This window comes from Stegodyphus dumicola, chromosome 9, assembly GCF_044657685.1.
Source record: "Stegodyphus dumicola isolate Sdum_Otavi_A_Nest chromosome 9, ASM4465768v1".
Classification (NCBI taxonomy): domain Eukaryota; kingdom Metazoa; phylum Arthropoda; class Arachnida; order Araneae; family Eresidae; genus Stegodyphus; species Stegodyphus dumicola.
The window spans coordinates 135,365,566-135,390,998 of NC_140776.1; the positions used below are offsets into that span (position 1 = coordinate 135,365,566).

At 31.2% G+C, this 25,433-nt stretch overlaps 1 protein-coding gene across 1 annotated transcript in view; it reads right to left on the reverse strand.

Moving 5' to 3' along the window:
• The window catches only part of LOC118183279 (atrial natriuretic peptide receptor 1-like), a 168,293-nt gene that overhangs the window by 66,698 nt on the left and 76,162 nt on the right, over window positions 1-25,433 (reverse strand). The window contains exons 6-11 of the mRNA XM_035352757.2: window positions 21,278-21,410; window positions 17,771-17,852; window positions 13,243-13,363; window positions 13,084-13,137; window positions 7,287-7,358; window positions 6,181-6,261 (exon numbers count right to left, since the gene is read on the reverse strand). Of these exons, the coding sequence (XP_035208648.1) occupies window positions 6,181-6,261; window positions 7,287-7,358; window positions 13,084-13,137; window positions 13,243-13,363; window positions 17,771-17,852; window positions 21,278-21,410 (543 nt within the window). The remainder of the gene's footprint in view (window positions 1-6,180; window positions 6,262-7,286; window positions 7,359-13,083; window positions 13,138-13,242; window positions 13,364-17,770; window positions 17,853-21,277; window positions 21,411-25,433) is intronic.

Consider the following 25,433-nt stretch of genomic DNA (forward strand, 5'->3'; position numbering starts at 1 on the left):
TAATCATAATTAACTATTGAAGCATATTTAACTTCCTGGCATTAGGCAAATTCTTGTTTTCATACGTAACAGCAACAGAAAATATCCCCGATAACACAGACAAGAACTACGATTTAACTAACTAAGATTGAATAAACGATATTTGTACTATAACTTAAAGTACTATTTATACTACAAGCTAAATCGTGTTATAATTTAAATAAAAATGTAGTCACCGCTACTTAGCGATGTCTTGAAAATTCAAATTATTAAATATTCTTCGAACTGTGGATTTGTGGCTGTTTCATTCAGTAACAAATCCAAGTGAGGTGGAAAAAAGTACGATTTACTAGAAATATTAATGACACACATCCAATTAGCCATAAAAGCTCAAGGAGAATATAGATGTTAAGCAGGTATTCTTTATCGCACGAGAAATGGCACAATTCCACGCACAGAGTAAATTCTAAAACACAGTTCAGCTAACTGTCTCTGAACCGCTCAGCCTCATCATGTCCCTTGATGCCATATTTATATCATGTAGCACCAGCTTCTGGCAGCTTTTGAAAAGCTACAGAACATAGGGCTTCAAAAGTGCATTTCTTCAGGTCTTTCAGAAAGTCGCCAGAGTGGTTAAAAATCGTCAAATTTTACCATTCTGAATAATAACATTATCACTCAAGCTTCATCAGGAGCACCCATATCTCGCGTTCTCCTCGAGCTATTTTTTGTAGCTTAAATTTTGTTGATTCAAAAATTAAAGATGTACCAATTCTACATATGAAATAAAAAATTATAAACTATACAAGTGACCTCAAATTCAATAAACTCCAAAATTATCCCTCTAAAAAACGAGTAAATGAAACAAGTAAATACATAAAATCAGAAATGCAGCTCATTGACTTTAATTACACAAATTTACATCAAATTGTAGAATACAGTATATAATTTTCAACACCACACTAACCATATTTCAAGTTGCCGTAACCTCTACCTCTGCAAGTTAATACGTATACAATAATTAACGAAAATGAATGTTTCGGTGATAAACAATGTTCTGAAGGGTTGCCACAGCTCTCTCTCTTTAAATTACGAATTCACTCAGAATATGTCAACTCTACTTTTATTTAGATGATAACCGAAGAAAGGAACAAAAAATGCAAGTAAACCTTAATGCAAAAATAATGTTCTAGCTAAAAAGAACTTTACACGTAATGGGTTATATCAAGATTTCAATCGTGAAACGTTTTATCGTTTGAAATTAATTACTTTCAAAGAAGAGGAACAAGCCAGCTCTATGTTTTGATTTAATACATTTTTTCCCACCATTACTTTGGAAAAGGCGATTTGTGGCACCATTTGTACCCATCAGTGTTTGTGGAGTGTAACTGAAGCACATATGCATACAAACTTACAAAATTACTGAAGTTACTGTTCTTAAGTAATTTTGTAAGCTTGCATGAGGAGGTACGATCAATAGTGATAGTGATGTTAACTTTCTCTATTTTGAAACTCCAAATGTTGTTCTAAAATTGCATAGTATTAAAAAAAGGATTAATCATCTGTTGCTATTTGACTTTTACTGTCATGCAAAACTGCGTACTCTTTGTTGAAATACATGATATTTTAAACAGCTTACTTTATATTGAAACAGATTTATTTCTTGAATATGTAGTTATGTGTAGTTAAACACAATGTTATTTAAAATCGAATCTTTTATTAAACTTTAAAGATCAGTTCAAAATAACATTTTTAAGGACAAGAAACTAATAGAAGTAAGTAGTTTGGGATTCCAGAGCAATTAATGAGCAACAGAAAAAAAAGCAATTATTTTATTTTAATGATTCACGAGCATATATAATTAAGAAAACAAGCATCATGCTTGATGCTCTTCAAATTAAAACATCTTAAAACGTAGATTTTTCCTCTTGGATTTATTAATCTTCATAAAATTTAGTAATCTGTTACAATCCATCTACTAATTTCAACCCTCTGTATTTTATAAGCTTCATTAGAAAACAAAAGCACAAAGAGGAATTAATATCGTTTCTTGCCGAACCTTTCCTATTTAAACCAATCTTAGCCAAAGATTTTACAAGTTAAGCATGACAAATGCTATTTTCCAGCTCAGTACATATTTTAATATTCATGAGGGACTGCAGAAGTACATTTATGTATCTTTCCCCTCAAATTCATTGTTTATTTAAGTTAACATTAGCTTAAAGCTATGTTCCAGAAAATGGCATAATTATATGTACTTAAGCGGATTGGAAAATATTTTCCTTTCATGCGCAGGTAAATTTCGATAATTAGAATACAGCATCGTCCTCTTGAGGTTTGTTCCCTGGCTTACCCTGCGAAAACTGTAGTTGAATCTAATTTTCATTCCTTTATAAATATTTTAGGCGTTAAGAGTGAGAATAAAATGTACTGAGACTGGTAAAAAAAGATAGGCTTGGAACAATGATGCATAAACTGCTCTCAGAAAAAAGCAATCAATACGATTTAATTGTACAAAAGTGTATATCGACTTAAATTTGTTCCCATTGCGGAAAAAACAACGCAGGGCTAAATCATTGTTGTACATAGCATCGTAGGAGAAAAGAAAGCAAGGAGGAAACATTGCGGCATAAAACACCGTCGTCGAAAATACCGTGGTAAAAAAATAAACACTTACGAATCAACGCATGGCGATAATACCACAGACATCTGTTTTTCAGAATTTTAATGTTGTAAATGTATATATTAGCATAAGGATTTGGGATCGCAAGAAGGAATAAGGATTATTTTTACCTCTATATTTTGTATTTTTGGATTAATTAATAAATGTTTGGTGAAAGGAATAAATGGAAACTTAAGTATTCAGAAACTGAAAATGAGTAACAAATTATTCTTACGTGTAGCAGATAAGAGCATTTTAAGTTGATATATTTAACTTAAATGTCCTTGCTTAATTAATGTCTTTTCTTAAAACGTAAGTTTTTCTTTCAAAATATTTCTAAAAAATTAGAAAAGGAAAGATGAGTAACTGCATGAGGTACCTTGTAGAGACATTAGGTTAATTGGAAAAGCCAGAGAGATGAAAAATTAGCAACCGACTTCGCCGGGAATCAATGAACCACGGACCTCTGGAATACCGGCCCAGCGTGCAGAACCACTACAACACGAAGGCACGCTAGGAAGGCGGGAGAAATACCTTATAACCTATATAAAAATTATTTAACTATTTGAAATAAAAGATTTAATTTTTCCAAAAAGAATACGAGATTAACAAAATGAAAGAAAATAATTTTAAATTTGATAATTAATTAAACAATTTTAATATAGGTAACCAGATGCAGTTACTCATCTTACTTTTTCAAATTTTTCCAGCCCATATCTTTAATAAAGAAATGCCAGTACATCTTCATAAAGAAAATTAATTAAATAATGATTTTTATTAGTTAAATACAAAAGTTTAAAATTTTATTAACTATTATATGTAAGATTAATTCTACTCAGTTTCTGTTTTTGAATGTTTAATTTTCCTTCTTGCATTTTTAGAAATAAAAATAAATTAATGAATCCAAAAAGATGAAATATTCCTCATTATGTCTTATTCAATATTCCTCATTCTATACAAATATTCCTCATTCTGTCTTGCGTTCATAAATAATTATGCGAATATACATTTACAGCTTTTAAAACCCGAAAAATACATGATTGCGATGCTATCGTCCTGCGAGGATTTACAGGTGCTTTATTTTTTACTACCATATTTTTATGGCTAATATAACTGCGATGTTTTTTAACCTTTTTTTTTTCGACAAGGATATTTTAGAATTTAGATGTTTTCTCCTTGCTTTCTCTTCTCCAACGATGTTTTGTATGACGATGTTCTCACCTCGCGTTCTATCTTCCGCTGCGTTTTCTTCCTTAATGCGATGTTTTTGCCTGTAACTTATTTAATTGACTAAAAATGTATTATCAAAATGATGGTATAAAAATACATCTAACTGAGATGCTAAAAGAAAGCTGAAAAGCAAACAAGGGGAATTACGAATTTACAAAAATTGCTTATATTATCCACATGTTCACCATTTAGGGTTATATCTTCATTTATATTTAGGTTATATCTTCATTTATCAAATTCTATGTCCGTAAAGAAAAAAATAAATAAATCTTCGACAGTTAATCATACTATGTTCTGAATCAATTATGGGATCAGATCTGTTGATGAAACCTATAAAGTGTCTTCAGTTAGAGAATTAGGTTTCATTGAAATCTTCAGTATGCACAAAACCTTCACCTACTTTTGTTATTACCAAACCCCAACTTTTTAGAACTTCTATTAACTTATCTTTCATTTCTCCTTTCGATTTCGTTTTGGCTGAAAAGTTGGTGCTATGTCTATTTGTCGTCGGTGACGACAATTTATTTCCCTATTTATTTGGATCTTGTCTTCGAACCCATTGGGGGAAAGAGTTCTACGTTAGCTGCTGCTGAAATCTATACAATTTTATGCAAAACGTACGTTAGTTTGAATTGTTTCCTAGTCTAATTGTATATCTTAAAAGCAAGAACTGATAAAAACTTAATTTTATTAAAACAGGAAATATTTACAGCACTTCAACGCTAGAAATTATGCACAGGGCCAACGAAATTTGTTAATTTCCTTCAGATGCAGTTTTATGAATCTGCATACCCTAAAATTATTCATTTATGTCGTTTCTTTTATATCTTAAATATTTTCATCTGTTTTGTGTGCACACATCCTACATTTTGTTCTCATTTCGTTCTCTATAAATTGTAAAAATACTTTATTCCTCAGAGAAAGTTAGAATACACAAATTATCCAATAAAAAACGACAGTTTCTTTCACATTACGAAATGTTGAAAGTGCAGGATTACAACACTCAGATATACAGAAATGCACCCTTAGGGAACAAATAAAGTAAACGAAAAACGTTATCAAGCGAAAACCATCAAGTTTATTTGAATTTAGAGCATATTTCTTCTAAACAACTATCTAGCTAATACCCAGGGAAATATTGTAATAGTATTTTTGTTTATTTTATTTTACCAGCGAAGTTACATAAACGGAAAAAAGAACACAAAATGACCTCAACAGGGAAAAAACTACTTTCTGAAATGTAATGCCACTTTCGTTGCACGCAAAGCATCCATTATTTTTGAAAGATTACGCAATGATTTCCTTATACGCAGACTTATCTTTAAAATGTCTCTTTTGTGTATTCTTTAAGCTTCATTCAAGACTGCACGTGAAACATTTGTCTGCCTTTACTAGAAACTTCGAAAGATAAAACTGTTCGTGTGACTTTTTTTACGTTTAGCATTTTCATTATTCAAATAAAGGTAGCTGACTTCCTTTGAAGAAAACAGCAAAAGAAATTCACAATTAAAAATGAAACGTAATATTCATCAGAAAACATATGGGTATTCGTGGTAGAAAGAAGAGTTGGCTTTTGTTTGAAAAGTTGAGATCAGTTGCTAATTTAAACGTCAATTTCTAGTGTATTTAATGCATGCTCCTTTAGATATGAATTTCGAAGTAAACAATAGCTGTCTTGCATTGAGATTTAAAAAAAAAATTAATATCAGTAAAAGAAAGCCCTTGTAGATAAGTTCGTAATGCAAATTGTTTAAACAGTTGGAAAAACGCGTTCTTCGATACAGAAAGCGATTAAAATATTTTTAAGTCTGATGAGGTTTCACCCCATTACTGTTAACAGGATGCCTATCGATATTGCAGCGGAAATTATGAATTTACAAATATACTGTATGATGTTAGAATACGGTATTTACAAAAAGCATTATTTATTCTCTGTTAAATAACTCGCGAATTCTGAGCAAACGCTTTAGATCTTGCCTCCCGAAGTGAAATGGGTTTCTTAGATATTCTGTATATATTTCGCATACTAATAAAAATATATCATCTAATAGCAACTTCCATAAAAAATAAATTTATGGCGAATATATTTATATTATAAGCTTATATTTTTATATTTACCAAATTCCATTTTTTCCTTGTAAGAACAAGCTCATATAAATCAAATCTATCGTTAATATCAGGTTGCAATGTTTCACTCCATTGGCATTCCGTACCTTTATGTTATTTTTGAGACAATAGTGTACTTTATTCCAAATGAAAACTGAAACCTTTAGAGAACATTCACAAAATTTATTAAATAATTTTCTGACCTTCTTGAGTTCAAAAAGGACTGCTCGAGTAAGCTCTATTTTCTTTTGTTTGTAAACTCTCTTGACAGCAACTGTGTTTCCCTGTAAATAAAAGAATACAAGATATCACATATACATTTAAAAATGTGTTTCTTTTTAATATATGTTTTCAATCATTGAAGTGGTTTAATCAAGTTGGGCTGATACTAAGAAATCATTTTGCTATAACACAGCTATGGTAATAACGTTTTAGTTAAACTCTGGGAAAAGCGAATTAGAAGAGAAGAATAAATATTAAGTTCTGGAAATTTCCATAAAAATAGTCGTACTACTCTTCACAGTATCAATCAGTAGTCACAATCAGTATTTACATTTCAAACTACTAAGAATGTTAAATATGCGACCAAATGCAAAGCGGAGCTGGACCGAATTACGGTTTCAGCTACATGGAGTCTCAATTACAGTTATTCAATTACAATATGCATTTGTAGTTCTCCAGGGACAGGATCAAAATATCGCTAAATGGTTGCCAAGTTTGACGACTTTTGGCGACTTCTCCCCAAATATGGTGACAAAAATTAATCTCCAACACCGTTGCCAGCTTGGTGATATCTCGCCAATTTAGTGAGATACCAATTTACTCAATGTTAAATAGACTTGTCTCTGTATTATTACTTTTCCGGCAAGCTTCGCCTCTCTAGATTTTCATGTTACACTGAACATACAAAAATTTCACACATTAAACACTGCATTTAAGAAATACAAAAATTTCACACATAACTGCATTTAAATCTATGTACAGATCTCGTATTAATACGTTTGTACAAACATCATAAAAAAAAACATTTTAGGACAAATATATATATATATATATATATATATATAAGCCTTGCCGGTCAGAGGGTTTTAAATACATGCATTGATTTTTTAGGTTGTTAATTAAAATAAATACAAGTTATAATAGTAACAGTTTTTAATTCCAGTCCTTTCACCTGAAATTCGAATTTGTGAGTTACCAAAATAAACATTTACTTGTACTGTATCACTTGAAGCATTACATTTGTGTATTTTATATCAATGCATACGAAATTCTCCTGTTTCGAATTGCAGTAAATGGATATACTAACCTTGTAAGTTCCCGTGAGGACAAATCGGTAAACATTTTCCGTTTCTGGTGACAACAGCTCCGAGTAAGGGTTCTGAAACATAAAAAGGCATTCTCAAAAAGATAATATATGAACAGTTATTTTTTGAAATAAAATGAATAAATATTTATAATTTTTAACACAGCTAAATTTTTCCAAAATTTTCTTACAGACGTTTTTTTCATACACATATTCTATAAGTTTATTATTCAAATAAATATTAATTAAGAAAGATGTTTATTTATATATTACAGAGATATAACTATATTTTTCTTTTTATATGTTAAGAAACCTGTGTCTCTTCCCAAATGTACAACTTTGGTTTTTAAAGCAAAAAGCCTGATAAATAAGCGTGATTTCTCACTAAAATAAAATGTGAAAAACTGAAAATATCATGTTATCAAAATCATCACAAGGGGAAAATAACAAAAAGGTGCGTTTAAGAATCATTAAGTTCTAATAATGACGCAAATAAACTCCTGAGAGTCCTGAAAGGAAAAAAAATCATTACTTAAATAAGGATTTACATAAGCACTTCATATTTCCTCAACGCTTAATTAGACATCTGAAAAAGAATGCAAAAAAATCATAATTAAATTTCTGCAAAATATAATGATTGAAACTAGATCTTTATGTAATAAATCAAAATTTGGAAACTGAAGGCTAGACATATTAACCCTAAAAAAATCATGCGTATAGAATTACCTCCGCCTTTTTCTTTATTTATCAGCCTTATCTTTAAACTCGAAGTAATTAATAATGTGAACTTAACAGAAAAATTGTCAAATAAGAACCGCCATTTTTTTCTAGTGTACAGCGAGGATTTTGTGCTTTCACAAGACAATGCATGTAACTATTAGGCTTTTAAATCATTTCAAACAATATTTTTAAAACTTGTTGTTTTTAAATATAACGCAAAGATGTTAAATAGAAAATGGTTTAAAATGAAAGTTGTTGAATATGTTTGATCAGTTAAACTTATTGTCTTATACTTAATGTTCTAATTCGTATTTGGAACTGGCTGCAGATAAATTAAAACTTAAAAGAATTCCTGCTAACGACTGCATTGAAAGCTAATTTATATAAATATTCTGAAACAAAACTGTTTAGGGCTGCAAAAGAAATAATGCTTCCACCCTCAAGTTCTTGTCCATCTCTTTTCATGCAATGAATGAGTAAATGGCAGTTTACAACAATATCCTTTGAAAGATAGATCTTTAGTATGGCTTAGATGTATGGACAAAATCAATACTACATGCTTTGCAATTAACGATTTAATTCAGAGACTTTCAAAGAATGTCCATCAAGCTTTTCAAAGGAATAAATGGTAAGAAGCTGAATTGTTTATACTAGTGTTTAAGATCGATTAGCTGCAATTTATTTATCTCCCATATATAAAGAAAAAACTCACAAACTTATACATTGTACATTCTTTCGGTGTGTAAAAGGATTTTTAATTATAAAATGTTTATTATCAAAGGTATTTTATAAAATTATTTTTTCAATAAATTTACATATTCCTGAGCGTTTACAGTTGGTACAATCCTTGGGAAAATATCACATTTTTTCACATATCACATTCACACAACTGAAATTCAACTTTCTTAGGAATTTGCATCGGTTAGTTACAATTTCTTCTTGAGAAATTTAATAGTCCAGTAAATTCTGCTTTTCAGTAACTTGCTTTGATTTTATTCAGACGGGTGCCTCTTTTAAGTACTGTTGTAAATATCAAAATAGTCAAGCATCATTTATTGATTAAAATTCTTCAGCATGACATTATTAAGATATTCAGTTAATTACATGAGTAAAACTGAAATTAGAAACTGCTTCTGTAATCTGAGGCATCTTTATTTCAACTTAAGCCGAAAGAACTGACAACTGTATCTTTGCATCTGAGAAACACTCGGCTGCGAATAAGAAAAGCAAGTCATCTGGTAGCGGAAACGGAAGTACTTCTGCAGTAACCTTTACAGTTGTTGGATACTGCCTTAATAATCTGCTAATTTGCCAACGACCTTTAGCTATATGATAATATTGGATATTAAAAGCGTATTATCTTTTAATATTTACTAGAATTTTAATTTTAATTTATTATCAAAGTAGTCCTTTAACATGTATTAAGAAACAGATTACGAAAGAATTGTTGGTTATACAGATTACAGCTGGTTATACAGAAGAAATACCAAATGTTTGAGTAATTTGTTTTAAAATAGAAAGATTTCAAGATTTTATGTGGATTTTATGTTTCATATTAGACTTGTAACCGAGACAGGAGTTTTGTAATTGAGTTCAAGAAAATAAAATATGAAATATTATCTTTTGTTGATGTTGTAATAAGCGCATTTTTTTCAATAATATGGAATGAACAACTGATTTTAAAGTAATATATCAACAAATAAAGTTACATAAATCAATGAAATTAATTGAAAAAGTTAAAATTGTTAAGATTTTAAATCAAACTGGGGAATATCTGAACCTCTGTCACTTTTGAAACCTGAGATATTAGCTTAAGAAAAATATAAATCATAAATTTCTTTGATAATCGAATTAAGAATGAATGTATGTTTGAAATTAATTTTTGTTTTAGACGTGGGCCATAAATTAATACATACATTTGTTTTAAAACTTCAGTTAGTTAATATTACAAGCGAACAGTTATGGTATTAAGATGACATTAATAATTTTAATGGAGGATTTCTGTTTTTTTAGTTATTAAATCTCCGTATTATGATCAGTTGATCATTACTTGTAATAATGATACTTGTATCAAATATTATTGTTTATATGCCATTCATAACAATATCTGACATCAGGTACCTCTGAAGTATGTTATTCAAATGCTGTTAATAAAGATATCTGTCGTGAATGATAGACGAAAGAAAACCTTTCGTGAAATTTTTAGTATTTAAAATTTTATTTCATTTCAAATGACAATAGGAAAAGACAAAAATTTTACAAATAAAAATTTAAAAAAAAAAAGATCAAACAAACTAGGAAAAAACCTAATATCTCATCAGGTTTCTGGCGCTCAGTTTCTCATCGCCTGAGTGTCCGTGTGACGCCTGCACTAGTGTCCGAGTGATTAAGACCTCTGAATACTCATAGTTCAGCTCGGGTTAGAATCTAGGGAAACGAGCTGGCTGAATGGTGGGTTTTCGGGGATATCTCCATGTGTAACATGAATACGAGCCAGTTTCTGTTAGAAAGTCTTCTACGATGGCATTCCTTCCCTTTTCACAATCACATAAACCAAACTAAATGCAGCTTTGTTTCATAATTATCTAATCAATGATTTGAAGAGAAGAATTTAAAGTCCATATTCTTTCATCTTTGTTTCTCTATTTTTTCTCTATTTCTTTTCTATATTCGGTTACTATACTTTCGTTTGTATAGTTTTCCATAAAGTCATCCCTTCTCATCGACGGACAGCCCGTGTGGGCATTGTCATATTCAAGTAAACTAACCTCTACACAACACCGAGCATCTCATAATCAGCATCCTATTCCTTTCTACAGTTTCTCCTCAGAGTGGGCAGTTCCGGTTTATATTTAAATATAAGCTTCCATAACAAAATGAAATTTATTAAATTTGCACATTTCAGTTTATTCCACTTGCTTCCGAAACATTTCAATTTATTCATCTTGCTTTCGGGTAAGGTATATTTGGCAATATCAAGGGACTATTTGATTGCATAATAGACACACCCCGTCTTAAAGTATTCTCCGATTTTCCAGTGCTCTCTTCCTATGCCAAATACCTAATCGGGAATATTTCAAAAGACCTGTAAGTTTAATTTTATGAGAAGTATTTGTGTCATTTTATTACCTTTAGATCCAAACTTTTTTGGAGTAATTTCTTCCTCATTCGCCATATGAAGTTACCCCAATCTAATCCATTCTCATTTGAGTTTTTTTATGATTCAAATAATATCTTATTATATGCCTGAATTAATTTTATATGCCAACTTTTGGACTGTACTTGGGACGTACAAATGGATACTTCGAAGTAAACATTTTATTTAGGAACATAAACTGCTTGTTTTTTACTCTAGTTATTCACTTTGAGAAGTTAAGGCATCTCTGATGTGTTTCGGCTGTACAACTTTAATTCCTTCTCTAATACCTCTTTATTGCCGAATTAATTTAATTCACTAAATTCCAGTCCCATTTTTATTGCCAAAGAATTAATTCGTTATTGAAATTTAATCCCTAGTTTAAAGTTATCATTTTATTGCGGATTGTGTATTTGAATATACTTTTTTTATTGGTGATACTATAATTTTATCTAAGCTATAGAAAATTGAGATAAGATGAAATGGTTTCATTTAGGAAACATTCTGGGTTACTGAAGAACTGAATTTTCTTCATACGACAACTCTCATCTTCGACATAACATTCTCAATTTCATAAAAACGAATGTGCATTTACTGTTACACATAAATATATAAATAAACAAAATGAACACAAAGCAACTACTAACTATATTTTGTTGAAATATCTATCGCTGAAGATCATAATTATGGAGATATTTATGTTCCTCTGAAGCAGACGGATCTTTCTCAAGTGATGAAGAAAGGGCAGATGATGTTCACTTGATAACTCTTATTTTTGTGCATTCCTTTGGGAAAAAAATTAATCCATCGACGAAAAAGGGGAATATTTATATTTCCTTCCAGCGACTCCGCCTTCGAAATGATGGTAATTCTGTGGTACTTAAAATGTGCCCATCAGTCTCTTGCAAATAACAAGTCTATGAACTGTATTCGAGTTCTGGATTCCAAAGAGTTATAAGAGCCTGCTCTTCCAGATGTCCTTGAAACAAGTTTGGGCACACTGCGAAATCTATGCTATAGATATGGCTGACCATTTAGCAGAAATGATAGCGTTAATCATTAAACATTTGTATACTGCTGGTCTAACATTTAGCCAAATTTATCAGCAGGAAAAGCAAAATCGGGGCTATATCTGAGATTTTCCTTCTCGTTAAGACAAGATGATTGAAAATATTACTTCAAATAAGTCACTAATTCTTGATTCTCTATAGCCTGAGGTAGTTGTTCCTTTTATAACGAGCTATCGGGAATTCCAGGACATCAGATGGGCTTAATTGAGTTTTCTCTCTTTCCCCAGACTTATTTTAGGTAATTTATTTCAATACTGTGCATACGGACATACTGTATATACAGGATGAAGTAAACTTGTACAAAACAAAACTGAACAGCTCCTAAGCTAATAACCTGATAACAAAATACTCTGTCTTTGCCATCAAGAGGAACAACGTTTTAAAGAGAAAGAAAGTACGAGAAGAAGTGCATAATTATTTTAATGTATTATACAGAATTTATGCCTTCCTTTCAATTCACGCGTTTTGATATCTCTTTTTTCCTGTGGAATTTGGCTATTTTTCTGATAATTGAATTAATGATACTTCGAAATAGCTCTTTAGTAAGTTCCTTTTCAGTAAGATATTATTCATTTTTTGATGTAGTTACTTTTGTAACATACATTTTGGCTAGTGTTAAACCTAAATACACTTCATTTGGCTATTTCCTCAGTTCAATTCAATTACCTTTTAACTAAGCAAATAAATTTATTATTTAGAATTTGATTATTTTTAATAAATACTAAAATTTGTGTAATAATTATGTCTCGCATTTAAATCATTTTACACTGAAGGAAAGATAATTAATTGCGAAAGTAAGTTCGACAATCATCTGTAATTACGAATCCTTCAAATAGAATTATATCAATAAAATATATGTAAACCACTTACTTACATCTGGAAATGTTGGTGTCCAGCAAACCCAACCATGTTCCATTTTAGCAGACATCTATGTAAATATTTATACAATGTAATTTCTAAGAATTAAAAGAAAACTATTATCTTATAGTACATTATAGAAAGATACACAAATCAGGAATTTAAATGTACTTACAGCACTGCTAATGGACAAACGATTCATCATGCAGCTACTGCGCATGTCTTTCGTGAAAGTGATCTCTTCCCATCTTACTCTCCAAGACATATTTGCTAACTTAGATTCCAGTTGTATTTTTCTAGAAATAAACGTTTGAGAGTAATAATATACTTTCATCATGTATTAAATTATTATTATTTCTAAACAAATGATGATTTTAGCAGTATATCAGGCTGTCAATGGTAAGGGTTTAAATTCTATTCTAAATCAGTAGAATTTTATTTATGTCTAAAAACCGCACAACTCTAAAGAACGATAAATGAGTCTTAATGCTATTAATGATACATCGAAGCAAGACATTACTAAATTAATTCTTGGTCGCTTGATTTTTCATTTGATAAACTATGAAAGATTTTAGCTTTATTCATTTTTTAATTATTACATTTTGCGAACATTAATTACTTTCTCGAAACTGTGTTACGAACTCTGTAAGAACTTTTGAGGATTGTTGATTACTTTCTCATGTAAGAATTTCATAATTTTCTTTCTTTTCTCTTGAAAGACAGGTTATGGAAAAATTGCCATTAATCATTCTTTGAGAGAAAAAATAGTAAATTAAATTTTGGACATTTTAAATTTGTATTGAATGTTTTCAAATGTAATAGGTTGCTTTTAACATAGATGAAGCAGTTTTTTTTTTTCACAGATATTAATTACTGCCTTTTATTATTAAGTTACACGTTACTATTAAGTTAAGTTCGCAAAAATGTGATATTAGTTGAAAGTTGCAAATCTCTAATTCGGGTACAAATAAAGTATATACTACTACTTAACAGCAGACTAGTAGACTGCGAGTTCAACGAGACCATAAATTCCTTAACATACCCTTTTGAGTAGCCGTTAAAATCTGAAACCTTTCTTTTCCTTTTTTAGCTCAAAGGGGCTTTACCCCAGAAAAACTATCAGCCTCGAAACGGCTTTTTGAGTCATATATCTGAACAACAATCAAAAGTATATTTTTAGAATAATATTGTTAATGTAGAATAATACTTTAGTTGCGGTATGCACTTAAAAATTTTTACGTAAATTTTATTTTAGTTTATCTATGTTCGCACTTTTTTACTTAATGCTGCAAGCATTTAATCTTAAAATAAAGCATCACATCATAGAATAATTCACTGCCTCATTAATTTGAATTCTCTTTTCAAAATTTTGAGTATAGTACATTATTAAAAGCAAAGTTTCTAACTTCTAAGCTCTGTAGATCTATCTACAAACTTGATATTTTATGCATAAATAAATATTGGACACGAAGCAAACAAACTGTATTACTTCCTCAGATACAAATAAATCTACCGTTGAAATCATATTAGAGTTTTAAGATTTTAATTTTAGATGTACCAGACGCCTTTTGTGCTATTCTTTAACATTAGATAATTTTCAAATCGAAGTTTCTATTAACAAATGCATGAAAGTTCTCTCAAAACTGTTATTTATTACAACTGATATTTTAAGTAAAATAAAGTTACTCTGGACTGAATAACTACCTTACTAATAAATATACAATAGCACCTCTCCAAACCAAATGTATATTTGTTAGTAAAGTAGAAAATAAAAATATGTATCTCTTCAAAATTCATTAATGTCTTAAAAGTTAATGTAAGTTCTGATGATTTATTAAGCAGAAATTTTACATTAAAATCTTTCTGCTGTTATTCCTCAGAATATGTGTTTATTATTTTCAAACAAAAATTAATCAAAATATTTAGAAAGTAGCCATTTTGGAGTTTCTTGTTATTTCCTTTTAAAACAGAATTTGAAAAACATTATCCACTGAAACTGTATATTTATGAAATACTAAGACTAAATTTAAAAACATTATCTTTCTAAATTGAGTTTTATGTTATTGTATTTATTACTGAGTGTGATATTTGTAACTACTGTTCAAATATAGATGCAATAAAAAATAAATATCCTGGTCGGAAATCTTTGTTGATAAGTCATTAAAATAGATTGTAGCTTTGTTTTATCGCGGCATTTCTTCTCTGATAACACATATTATTTCCTCTCAGGAAATTATCATGCATGGGTTCTACTTCTTTTTTTGTCCACCGTTATTCAACACACATTATTAATTTCAATTCTCATTTTTATAAATGCAGTTTTTAATTTCAGATTCTGATAATATAAAGTGCATTTAACCTTTAAAAGTTTTATTTCTTTCGAGATTGTCAGATTGGCCTTATTTAAAGCCACTTTCCATAGGTATTGCTCCCATTTGGTATGCATCAAAGGATATATTTGGCTGCTTCATCCTTAAATCTGTGTCCACATCTGCTTTAATTTTCACCTGTTTAATATTAGAGTTTAATATTTAAAAGACGCATACATTTTTATAATCTTCACTAAAGCGTTTTATTCGGTTATATTTTTACTTTCAATATGAAGCATTAGCAAATTTTTAATTTTTCAGTGGTGTTTTGCTTAAAATTTAGAATCACTTTTATTTGTGACTTTAAAATAGCTAGATATGATTTATATACACCCAAACAGATAATACAATATACCTTTCAGCAAATATACTATCTCACTTGCACAGTGACCAAGCGGATATGAACATTGAACATTAATGTTCAATGTTAATTAGTTCAATTTAATTAATGTTCAATGCTAATTAGCATTTCAAAGGGGCTCTGAAGGATTCATGATGTCTCCCATGTGTGCCTTAAATATGAGCCACTTTAATACCCTCCACAGCGGTATTCCTTCTACACACAGGCTTAAACATCTAACCATCAACCTACCCCTTAAACATCTAAACATCAATCAAATTACCAGCTTTACAATAATGTGTTTAATTTCAGCTAATGGGCTTGTAGAGTCATTAGGTTAAGTTGAAGTAGAGAAGATGAAAAATCATCATCCACAGCCCTTTTAGTTCGGGCTCTACTTGTAGAGTCATTAGATATATTTTCGGAAGCAGAAAAGATGAAAAATATGCAACCGCCTTCGCCGGGAATCGAACCACGGACCTCTGGAATACCGGCCCAGCGTGCTACCGCTACACCACGAAGGCTCGCTAGGGAAGTGGGAGAAATAAGTTATAGGCTAAACGACATGGAATTTCCACCATGTATACCGTAAGTATGAGTATTTCTTTTCAAAAGTAAGCCTTTCCTTTGGAGCAGATAGCCTCAACATGCTTTGATTTAATGAGTTAACCAGCCATTCATCTGATTAAAAATTTGAATTACTAACGCCTTAACTGAGAAGATATTTTGCACTGTCTTCTGATTTAAAATGGAAAAAGAGAATATAATCTGTATAATCTATTGGATGGTACTCTAAGTAGGATTCCTGCTATGGAATAAACACCATAAGTACCTTCCGACACCTTCAGGAAATGCCAAAACACTTTACATTTGATAAAGACTTATGTCTCATGTTATAATTTTTCCAATGAGTATAACAGAGATGCACTAGAAAGATGCATATTTTTTATGATAATAGTACGAAAAATGTGTTTAAATTTATTCAAAATAGTTCTTGTTTTTAATATTATTGTTAGTTTTTTCCTGGCTTTATTGTAATCTTGTCTGGCATTAAATTAAAATATTAATCTGGCTGTTCTGATTTCTCTCAACAAATTTTATGAAATTTGTTTGTATTCCTTAAATCAGCGTTTTTTAAACTGTCGGGGGGTCGCCAAAAATTTAGCAGTTTTGATATTTCTTTAACTTATTATAATGATTTTACAATTGCCAAATATTTTTACACAATATATCTGAAAATATATAAAGATAAGGCAATACAGACAAAGAAAAAAGGAAAACGTTTCGACGTATTCTTTTTATAATAGAAACGTTCATTTACTTGCTTTGCATGTGACGCTGTCATTTCGTCTGTTACTTATTTACAATTTTCACATTGTTCCATGCCGTAAAATTAGAAATTAAAGTTAATGGTCTAAAACTGGAAAAATATAACAAGTGAAAAAAATTGACAGTTTCACATACGCGTGTGTTGGATTTGCGCAATGCTTATGGGGTTTCACAAAATTTTCGTAAATATTATGGGATTCTGGGGGTCGCGAAAATATCTCAGTGATAAAAAGGGGTCGCGACTGAAAAAAGTTTAAGAAACCCTGCCTTAAATTATAAATCAGAATCTGTTTTTTCACATTTAAATAAAATCCTAATTTTCTAAAACAAGGTAGGAAAAATAAAACTTTTTTGCATCCTTTATTCGTTTAATTGTTGGCTAAGTCAACTCAACACTGGCAGTAATCCAAAGATTCATTTCTATTCTCTTACTCTTGCAATTCTTTAAAACTGCAACTTCAGTGTAATTGAATATTACACGCCTACATTAAGTCGTCCGGAACGAATAACGCACTGATGTTCTTACGTTCATTAATCAAACTGAATTTACTAATACGGAAAATTCAGGTTTAACTTACAGTTAACATTGTTTGCCGAAATTGATATAAACACACACGCTCTATCTCTAACAAAAATGTTAAATTAAAAAAAACGTTTCTGCTTACCTGTAAGTAAGTATTCCAAGAATGATTATTATAACCAAGAGAAATAATGTAATGACCAAAGACATCTCTAGAATCCTTAAACCTGAAATAAAAACATAATAATAAAGTATGTCATTATTGTACATAAGTGATTAAAATCCAAAGTCCTGCAAAATTACAAAATGTGCAAAACGAATTTTCGTTAAAAATCAAAATCTACAGAAATCAAATTTTATTTTGCGCTACTGAAGCTTACAGATAATGATTTGAAATATATAATGTTACATTAAAATTGCTGATATAATATCGGTAAATACGATGTAGTAAAATATATATTACTCTGTAATGTCTGGTATTTTTAGGAAGCATAAACTACAGGCTTTAAAAAAGAAACTATTGAAGAATTACCTTCAAGTCTTGTGAAACGAAACAAAAGTCAGAAGACGGAACACCCTTTTATTGAACACAAAAAAGCAACATTACGCAAGCCAACACTTCTGGCTTAATTTAAATACGTAATGTTGAAATAATATCAAATGTAATAGGTTAGCGTAACGGCTCATTGGATAAAGTAACGCGCAGGAAAGGCTCTGGCTTGTAGAAAACTAGCTAGAGAAACCCAATAGCACTCAACGCCACAGAATCAAATCGCTAATAAATCACGGTACAGCTTAAACTGAAGTAGGCAGAACACGCTCAAAAACTAACTTGCGAAACCTTCTCTTAAATAGCTCTTCTTTCTTCCTCAATCTGAGTAAACGCTTGCTGTCTTATTTACATTTTGGCATGAAACGTGTGGTGAAAAGAGAGTGACAGGAAAGCATTAAAAATTAACTAATAGTAAAACATAAATAGATAACTCCTCACAAATCTCATCAGTGAATTTGGGAAACCTTTCAATATCTTGTTTTATTGTATCAAAAACTGAAAATTACATTACATAAATAGTGATCACAAATGGCCAGTCTTAATTGTAGAAATAAAAAGAAGTCTAACGTTCGCATATTAGGTGAATTAGGAATCGTAGCTCTTATATTTTCTCTCAAAATTCCACAAACTACAACAGCATTATGAGTAGGTACACCGGTGATCAAATCAGAGAAAATTTTCACATTTGATCGATAGCTCCAGAAATGATGAACAAATTTAAATAAATTTTGATGGGGACATAAACTGATATAATATAACTCATATACCATACGAGAGTCATAGCACTCACACAGGAACTTTCCTAAGACTCCTCAAGGCAAGGAGGTCTAAATAGACTAAGATTTTATTTTAAAGTTCGATATCTAAAAATCAACACGATATCTAACAATCAATACAATAATTTACTACTGAATAATTTACTACTAAATTCAAAACAGAATAGAGATGCGTAAAATATTATGTAAAATGTTTCCAAGTATAATTTTGCATATTTATTTACAATGCCAATAATTTACGAATGATATTGCAAACAATATTCTTATATATTATTTATAATAAGATGGATTTTAGCAATTCAAAAATTACATAATGATTTTTTGAGTTATTAAAACTTCCGATGCAAGTTTTCTTACTACTTATCTAACAACAAAACTCTCGACATGTTTCTTTTCTACCAGTTTTACTTTTAATCAATGTCTTCTTCTAAAAGCAAGAAATAATAATTAAATAAAAATAGAATGAAAAATAGAGGTAATTAGGTTATTGGTGTGTTGATTTATTGTATATCTTGAGTGGCTGACTAATTTTGCGCATCGACGTCTGTGGCGCCCTAATTTGGGGTAATTGCTGCGATTTTTTTAATTTGAAGAGCTGTACTTATGATAAGTGTAATTCAACTTCCGTATTTGAAGTCAGGAAAGTTCTAGTAATTAGCATTTAAAAAGACGTTTTACTCCATAGGGATGAAAAATTCATTTGATTCATTAAATAGGCAACTTTTCTACTCTGTAACAATGCGCATTGTCGTAGTGTGTGTGTATATGGTTCTTGATTCGATCTTTTATGCAGTAGAACAGTTAAATGCTATTTACAGCTACTTACACATAAGTAAATATATTTTATTATGCAGATGTTGCTCATGTCTTAAAAATTAAGGATGAATATTAAACTTCCATTTCCGTTTTAGAAAACTTTCAGAATATTATATCTTCTCTGTCGCAGCGAAATATCTGTCCACATCATTCTCTTTTTTCTCTTCAATTGCGAAATTGCTTACCTAATCTTATTAATCCACCAGAGATATGATTTGCATAATATGCATATCAGCCGCACGTTACTTCGTATCGGTAAATTCTAAGCTCAAGTACCTTCTCAAGTTTTATATTTTTTATATACCTTAGATATAAAATAAAATATAATAATATCTTGGAATTTATAGGTCTATATGGTTTTACTTAAATTTGGTATCAAGTGTATATGTAAACAATACCTGCCCACGATAAAGAGAAGGTTGTATAACTTGTTTATAACAAACCCTCGAGGGATATCTGCCTTGGGAAAGGGATGTCGTCGTGGAGGAGCTTTCTAAGGAAAAATGGCTCGTACACACATTACGCATGGAGAAAGCCACGAAGCTCTCATACAGGCAGCCCATTCTTTAAAAGCATAATTTTGGTATCCAGAAATAATTCAGGGATATAAAGTCATTATTTTACAGAACTAAACCTTTCTCGGATCATATTGTATGAAGGAAACTAAGCAGTTTTCATATTTTAGCTTATTCATGAGAGATTATAGAGCAGCAAAAAAAGTACCTTGCTGTCTCTATATTTATGCTTAATCCTTAAGAGGATTTATCCAACAACATAATAGAAATATCTGGATAAACGTTATTTACTATTTTGACAGCTTGAGTTGTGCAAACCTATACAAAAACTTGTGATGTTGGGAGGCCTCAACTTGTCAGCAATAGTAGTAGTGACTGCTATGAACTGGAAATTACACAGACTCTTAAGAAGACTCTTAACTCCCTTTTTATTTCACTTTAGAAATCACATTTGCGTTCACTTGACGCACACAAATTACGCCGACCCGGCGGTTAAACAAAAATAGAAAAGTACAACTAAAAATAAATGACAGGATAAATAACTAACGAAGTCACTATCTACGAGGCTCTATAATCGTAACTATCTTAACCGCTTTCTAAGATACAGCTGAGATTCAGCAAACTTTCTGATTAAGAATTTAAAAGATTCAACGAACTGTCTAAATAGGCACACAGGCCGAAACGCGCGGTTCTTAAACTTTCTAATAAGCAACCTTCCCGCTCGTGATTCAAGAAGCACACTTACAATCTCGCTTCCCTTCTATTTAAACTTAACTTACTTCTACTAAAATTTACATACTCTGACATTGGCAATTCCAGGGGAAAGTAAAGGCTTGACAGGAAAGATAGCTTAAAATAAATGTTAGTTAAAATAAATATCAACCCTACAAACTGAATAGATTTACCTAAAACTATTAATATTTTTTAGCATTTATTTAAGTATATTGGTTAACTGTATCTTTATTCTTAGGGAAAAAGTATAAAGTAAGTACCTTTCTTGACACAAGAAGGGTCATTTCCATCAAAGCCACATTTCGGTTTATCTTCAGGTATTTTCCCTTGAGGCCAGTGAATCTTCTCCACTTCTACATACTTTTTCGTAGCTCCAAAGTATGTCAAAACTACCTGAAAATATTGCATATCAGATAAAAATTGTGTATTGAATTTGCATTTTTTACTGTCTACAACTGCTAATTACATTGCACACTTTTGAAACCTTTCCCATATCATGTATTCATAAAAAGGCAGGAGCACAGTAAAATAAAAACCGTATAATAACGGATATTTAAAAAAAGCTTCGCATATGAATTATTTGGTTGTTAAGCTTAAAGCTTCAGAAATTTAAATCAAATAAGTTTTTTTATAATTTGATTAAGAATTTATATTAGTGTTGTGCAGTACAATTCCGGGTGCTATGCAATCATACCTAATCCATACCATCTTTCATCGAAATAATGATCATGATACTTATATTTCTCACCTACGCGGTCTAATGATATCAGTGCTGATTATGATTGAGGATGTAATGTCGTTCAGTTATTTTTAATTATCTTAAAAAATGCTTTGCGTTGTCACATTTCAATTGAGAAAAAGAATATATATTTGAACAATTTATTTAATTGTTTTAAATGCTAGCCCCTTGCGCGACCAGCCACCTAAACTAGTCACTAAAAAACGGAAAATCTGTAATAATTATAATGAGTAGAACTAGTATAATTCCACGGGCCCAGTTAGTAATTCATCATAACACAGATGGAGAACTGTATTTTTTCTTTTTAAATTTCTTAATTTTTAATCAATAATAGAGATATTAAATTTAAAGTCCTCTGGAGAGATCGATGATAAAGGAACAGAGGTGGGAGACCCTCGAATTTGTCTCCTGCTGGGGTGCTCTCCTTTAAAATTAGGGCGGAACTGAGAAAAGTCGTACTGTAACCTGTTTGGTCCCCAAGGCACAACAACATATTTGTCTTGCAAAGTCACACAACAAAAACATATTTGTCTTGAAATGTCACACAAAAAAACATATTATATAGCTTTTTTTAAAAAAAAATATATAGCTTTTTGCCTTTGGCAGATAAAAATATTTTATTTAGTGCAGTGGCAACACATCTATTAAATCGCTGAGTTTGATTATTAAATTTGGAAAATACTATGTTGTTGTTGTGACTTTTCAAGACAAATGTGCTGTTGTGTGACTTTGCAAAACAATGTAACTTTGCAAGACAAATATGTTTTTTGTGTGACATTGCAAGACAAATATGTTTTTGTTGTGTGACTTTGCAAGACAAATATGTTGTTGCTGTTGTCTGATATCAGATCAAGCCTACAAAATTCGTCTTGGCATGGAGGCAAGATGGCCCTTGTCTTTTACAAGTGCCTTGGGGACCAAACAGGTTACAGTACGACTTTTCTCAGTTCCGTCCCCAATTTTCAAGGAGAGCACCCAAGCAGGAGACAGATCCGAGGGTCTCCCCCCTCTGTTCCCTTACCATCGATCTCTCGAGAGGACTTTCAGCTAGCCGCATATTTTGAGTGCCCCCATGCCGCATAGACACTAAACCTTTACAAACACCCATGCATTCTCCGGGATACAATCCCCGGCCTTTCGGTACGGCAGTCAGAGTCCTTAACCGCTTTCCCGGATGGGTGGCTAGACGAATATATTACGCTTTACCGAGTGGGAATATGTTGTTTTTTTAATTCCCTAGTTTATTAATCACAGTTTCATTACGTTTACACAAACCATAAAATAAATAAATAAAAAAATTCGAAATTCAAAATTTGGACTTCAAGATACACATGTTTGGGTAGATGTGAGCAAATGTGCTGGGAATTTGGTGGCATTAGGTAATGTGATTTTTCCACAATGTGAGGAAAATATGTACAAATATACGTGCATACAAATTTTTCCTTATTCAATAATAGCAGGCGGCAGACTGAAGAGCTTTGAAAAAAGTGTTTTCAGGTGCTCCCTCCAACTCAAACTTGCATCACTCTGCGTAAATATTGGAAGCTTTCAATATGAAAATAAGAAAGGATCCGATTCGTTAAAATACGGAAGTGGAGCTTCCTTTCTTCGACACCCTTATCACTAATGCGCCCGATATCAAAAGCTTTCAGAATTTGTTTTATTAAGTGGTGCGTTTAAGAGCTTATCTGAATTGGGCCGACTGTACGATAGGTTGTTTAAGCACGAAGCTAAATAAGTGGTCTCTCAAAGAGCCCTTATTTTTGATAGACATGTCTGAGACAGTTTCTAAAAGTGTATCTTTCTTCAAAATACTTTAGTTTGACTACTAGTATATGTTATATGTAGTTAAAGGGAATTTAATCACTACGCAAAGCTTTACATTTGTGAATAAAATGCAACGATGTTTTATTATAGATATTTGTCTAATTTTGTTATACACGTAATCTTCAGCGAAATACGTGCCAACCAGTGATAGTTTAATTTACTAGAAAATTGTTAAACATAGGTTATGTGTCGTATTATCACAAAGACTCTAAACTTTGCTTCCATCTTATGAGTTCTCTGGTAGCTTTAAAATGAAATGAAATGGAAGTCCCAGTCATAAGCCTATAGCACTAAGATTTGTCTGTGTGCGTGTTTTGAGGAAGCCCTTTCATTTGCCATTCTTTCATTTCGTTTGTGATAACTCAGCTCCAAAAACCTCCTATATAAACTGCTGACTAAGTAGAATTATGTAGAGAAATAGCTCTCAAGTTTTGTTCCATCTATTTTAATTTATGTTCTACTTATGCAACAATAGCATTTTGGCAACAGTCTGTTACATTTAGTATTTTCTGGCGATGACGTAAATAATTTTTGCAGCGAGAAATTGATAATCTACTCAGGAGAGACTGGAACTAAGCGGGGGTTAATCAGTTTCATATTGCGTCGTTTCAACGCTTCAGAAAGTTACGAGAACTTCAACTTCGAACTTACCTCAAGCCTATCAATTGTTACTGTAAACAGAGTTATTTAGAATTTATACATTTTGTTTGATTTTAGCAGCAATAATATACATATCTTTGTATGATTTTTGGAAGCAGAAGAGATGAAAAATTAGCAACGCCTCCACCGGGAATTGAACCACGGACCTCTGAAATACCGGCTCAATGTGCTGACCCACTACACCACGAAGACACGCTAGGAAGGCGGGAGAAAAACCTTACATCTTTTCAATACAAATCGCAAGATATTGGCATAATAAATTAAGTTGCTCTGTTAATACATATCTGCTGGTCCATTTATACTGTTCGGTGTCTAAAGGAAAAATTTGATAAAGGCAGTAAATGGAAGAAGTGACTAATCTGTGAAAGCAACTAACCCATTATACCATCGATCGCTATTCGGGAAGAGGAATCTCTACTAAGGCTTCGGATCTGAGGGAAATTGAGACCCGTACTCAGGGTGCTTTGTATCCGAAGAAACATCTGCACAAACTCTGTTTCTGGCTAAAACTCTGGGCGAACTGCGAATTGGAGCATAATTCAGTTATCTCTAGTTTTTCATTTTCAGAGGCAGCCATTTCTCTGGGCAACGGGTGAGCCGGCTAGGCTTCGGAATAAAACACAGAGCCCATAAAATGGAGCCCAAAGATGCACATTGATATCTCTTCTCCACTCTAATATTGAGTTGAAGGTTATAATTACAGTTTCACAGTTGATTTCATTATACCAGCCAGTTTCCCTTGGAAAGTCCTGGGTGAAAGCATACCTCCCCTTAGACAAATAGATCTCGCATTCTTTGCCAGAATTAAATAAACCAAACCGAAATCGAAGTCTTCATTAGCAGAAAGGGTTAGCTATTTAATAGACTTTATTTTATTATTAGAACTTATTTACTCAAAATTGTCTAAATTAATTAAATTGCATTAGGCTTAGCGTTTAAGCCTGCTGCATATTAAATATTATTACATTCATTTATTTTCATGATCGCAGCTGTTATTTTCGGATTTTATGATTGTAATATTTTGCAATAAAATCCGTATGTCTTTACTAAAGGGGGAAGAAATAAGAATTTAATAGGGAAATATTCTTGGCTTATTATAAAATTAGATATTTTGGATCAGGAAAATGAGTCCTCGCATTCCAGTAGCATCATATTTTATTTCTAATTAAAGTATGAAAAAATTTAATTTA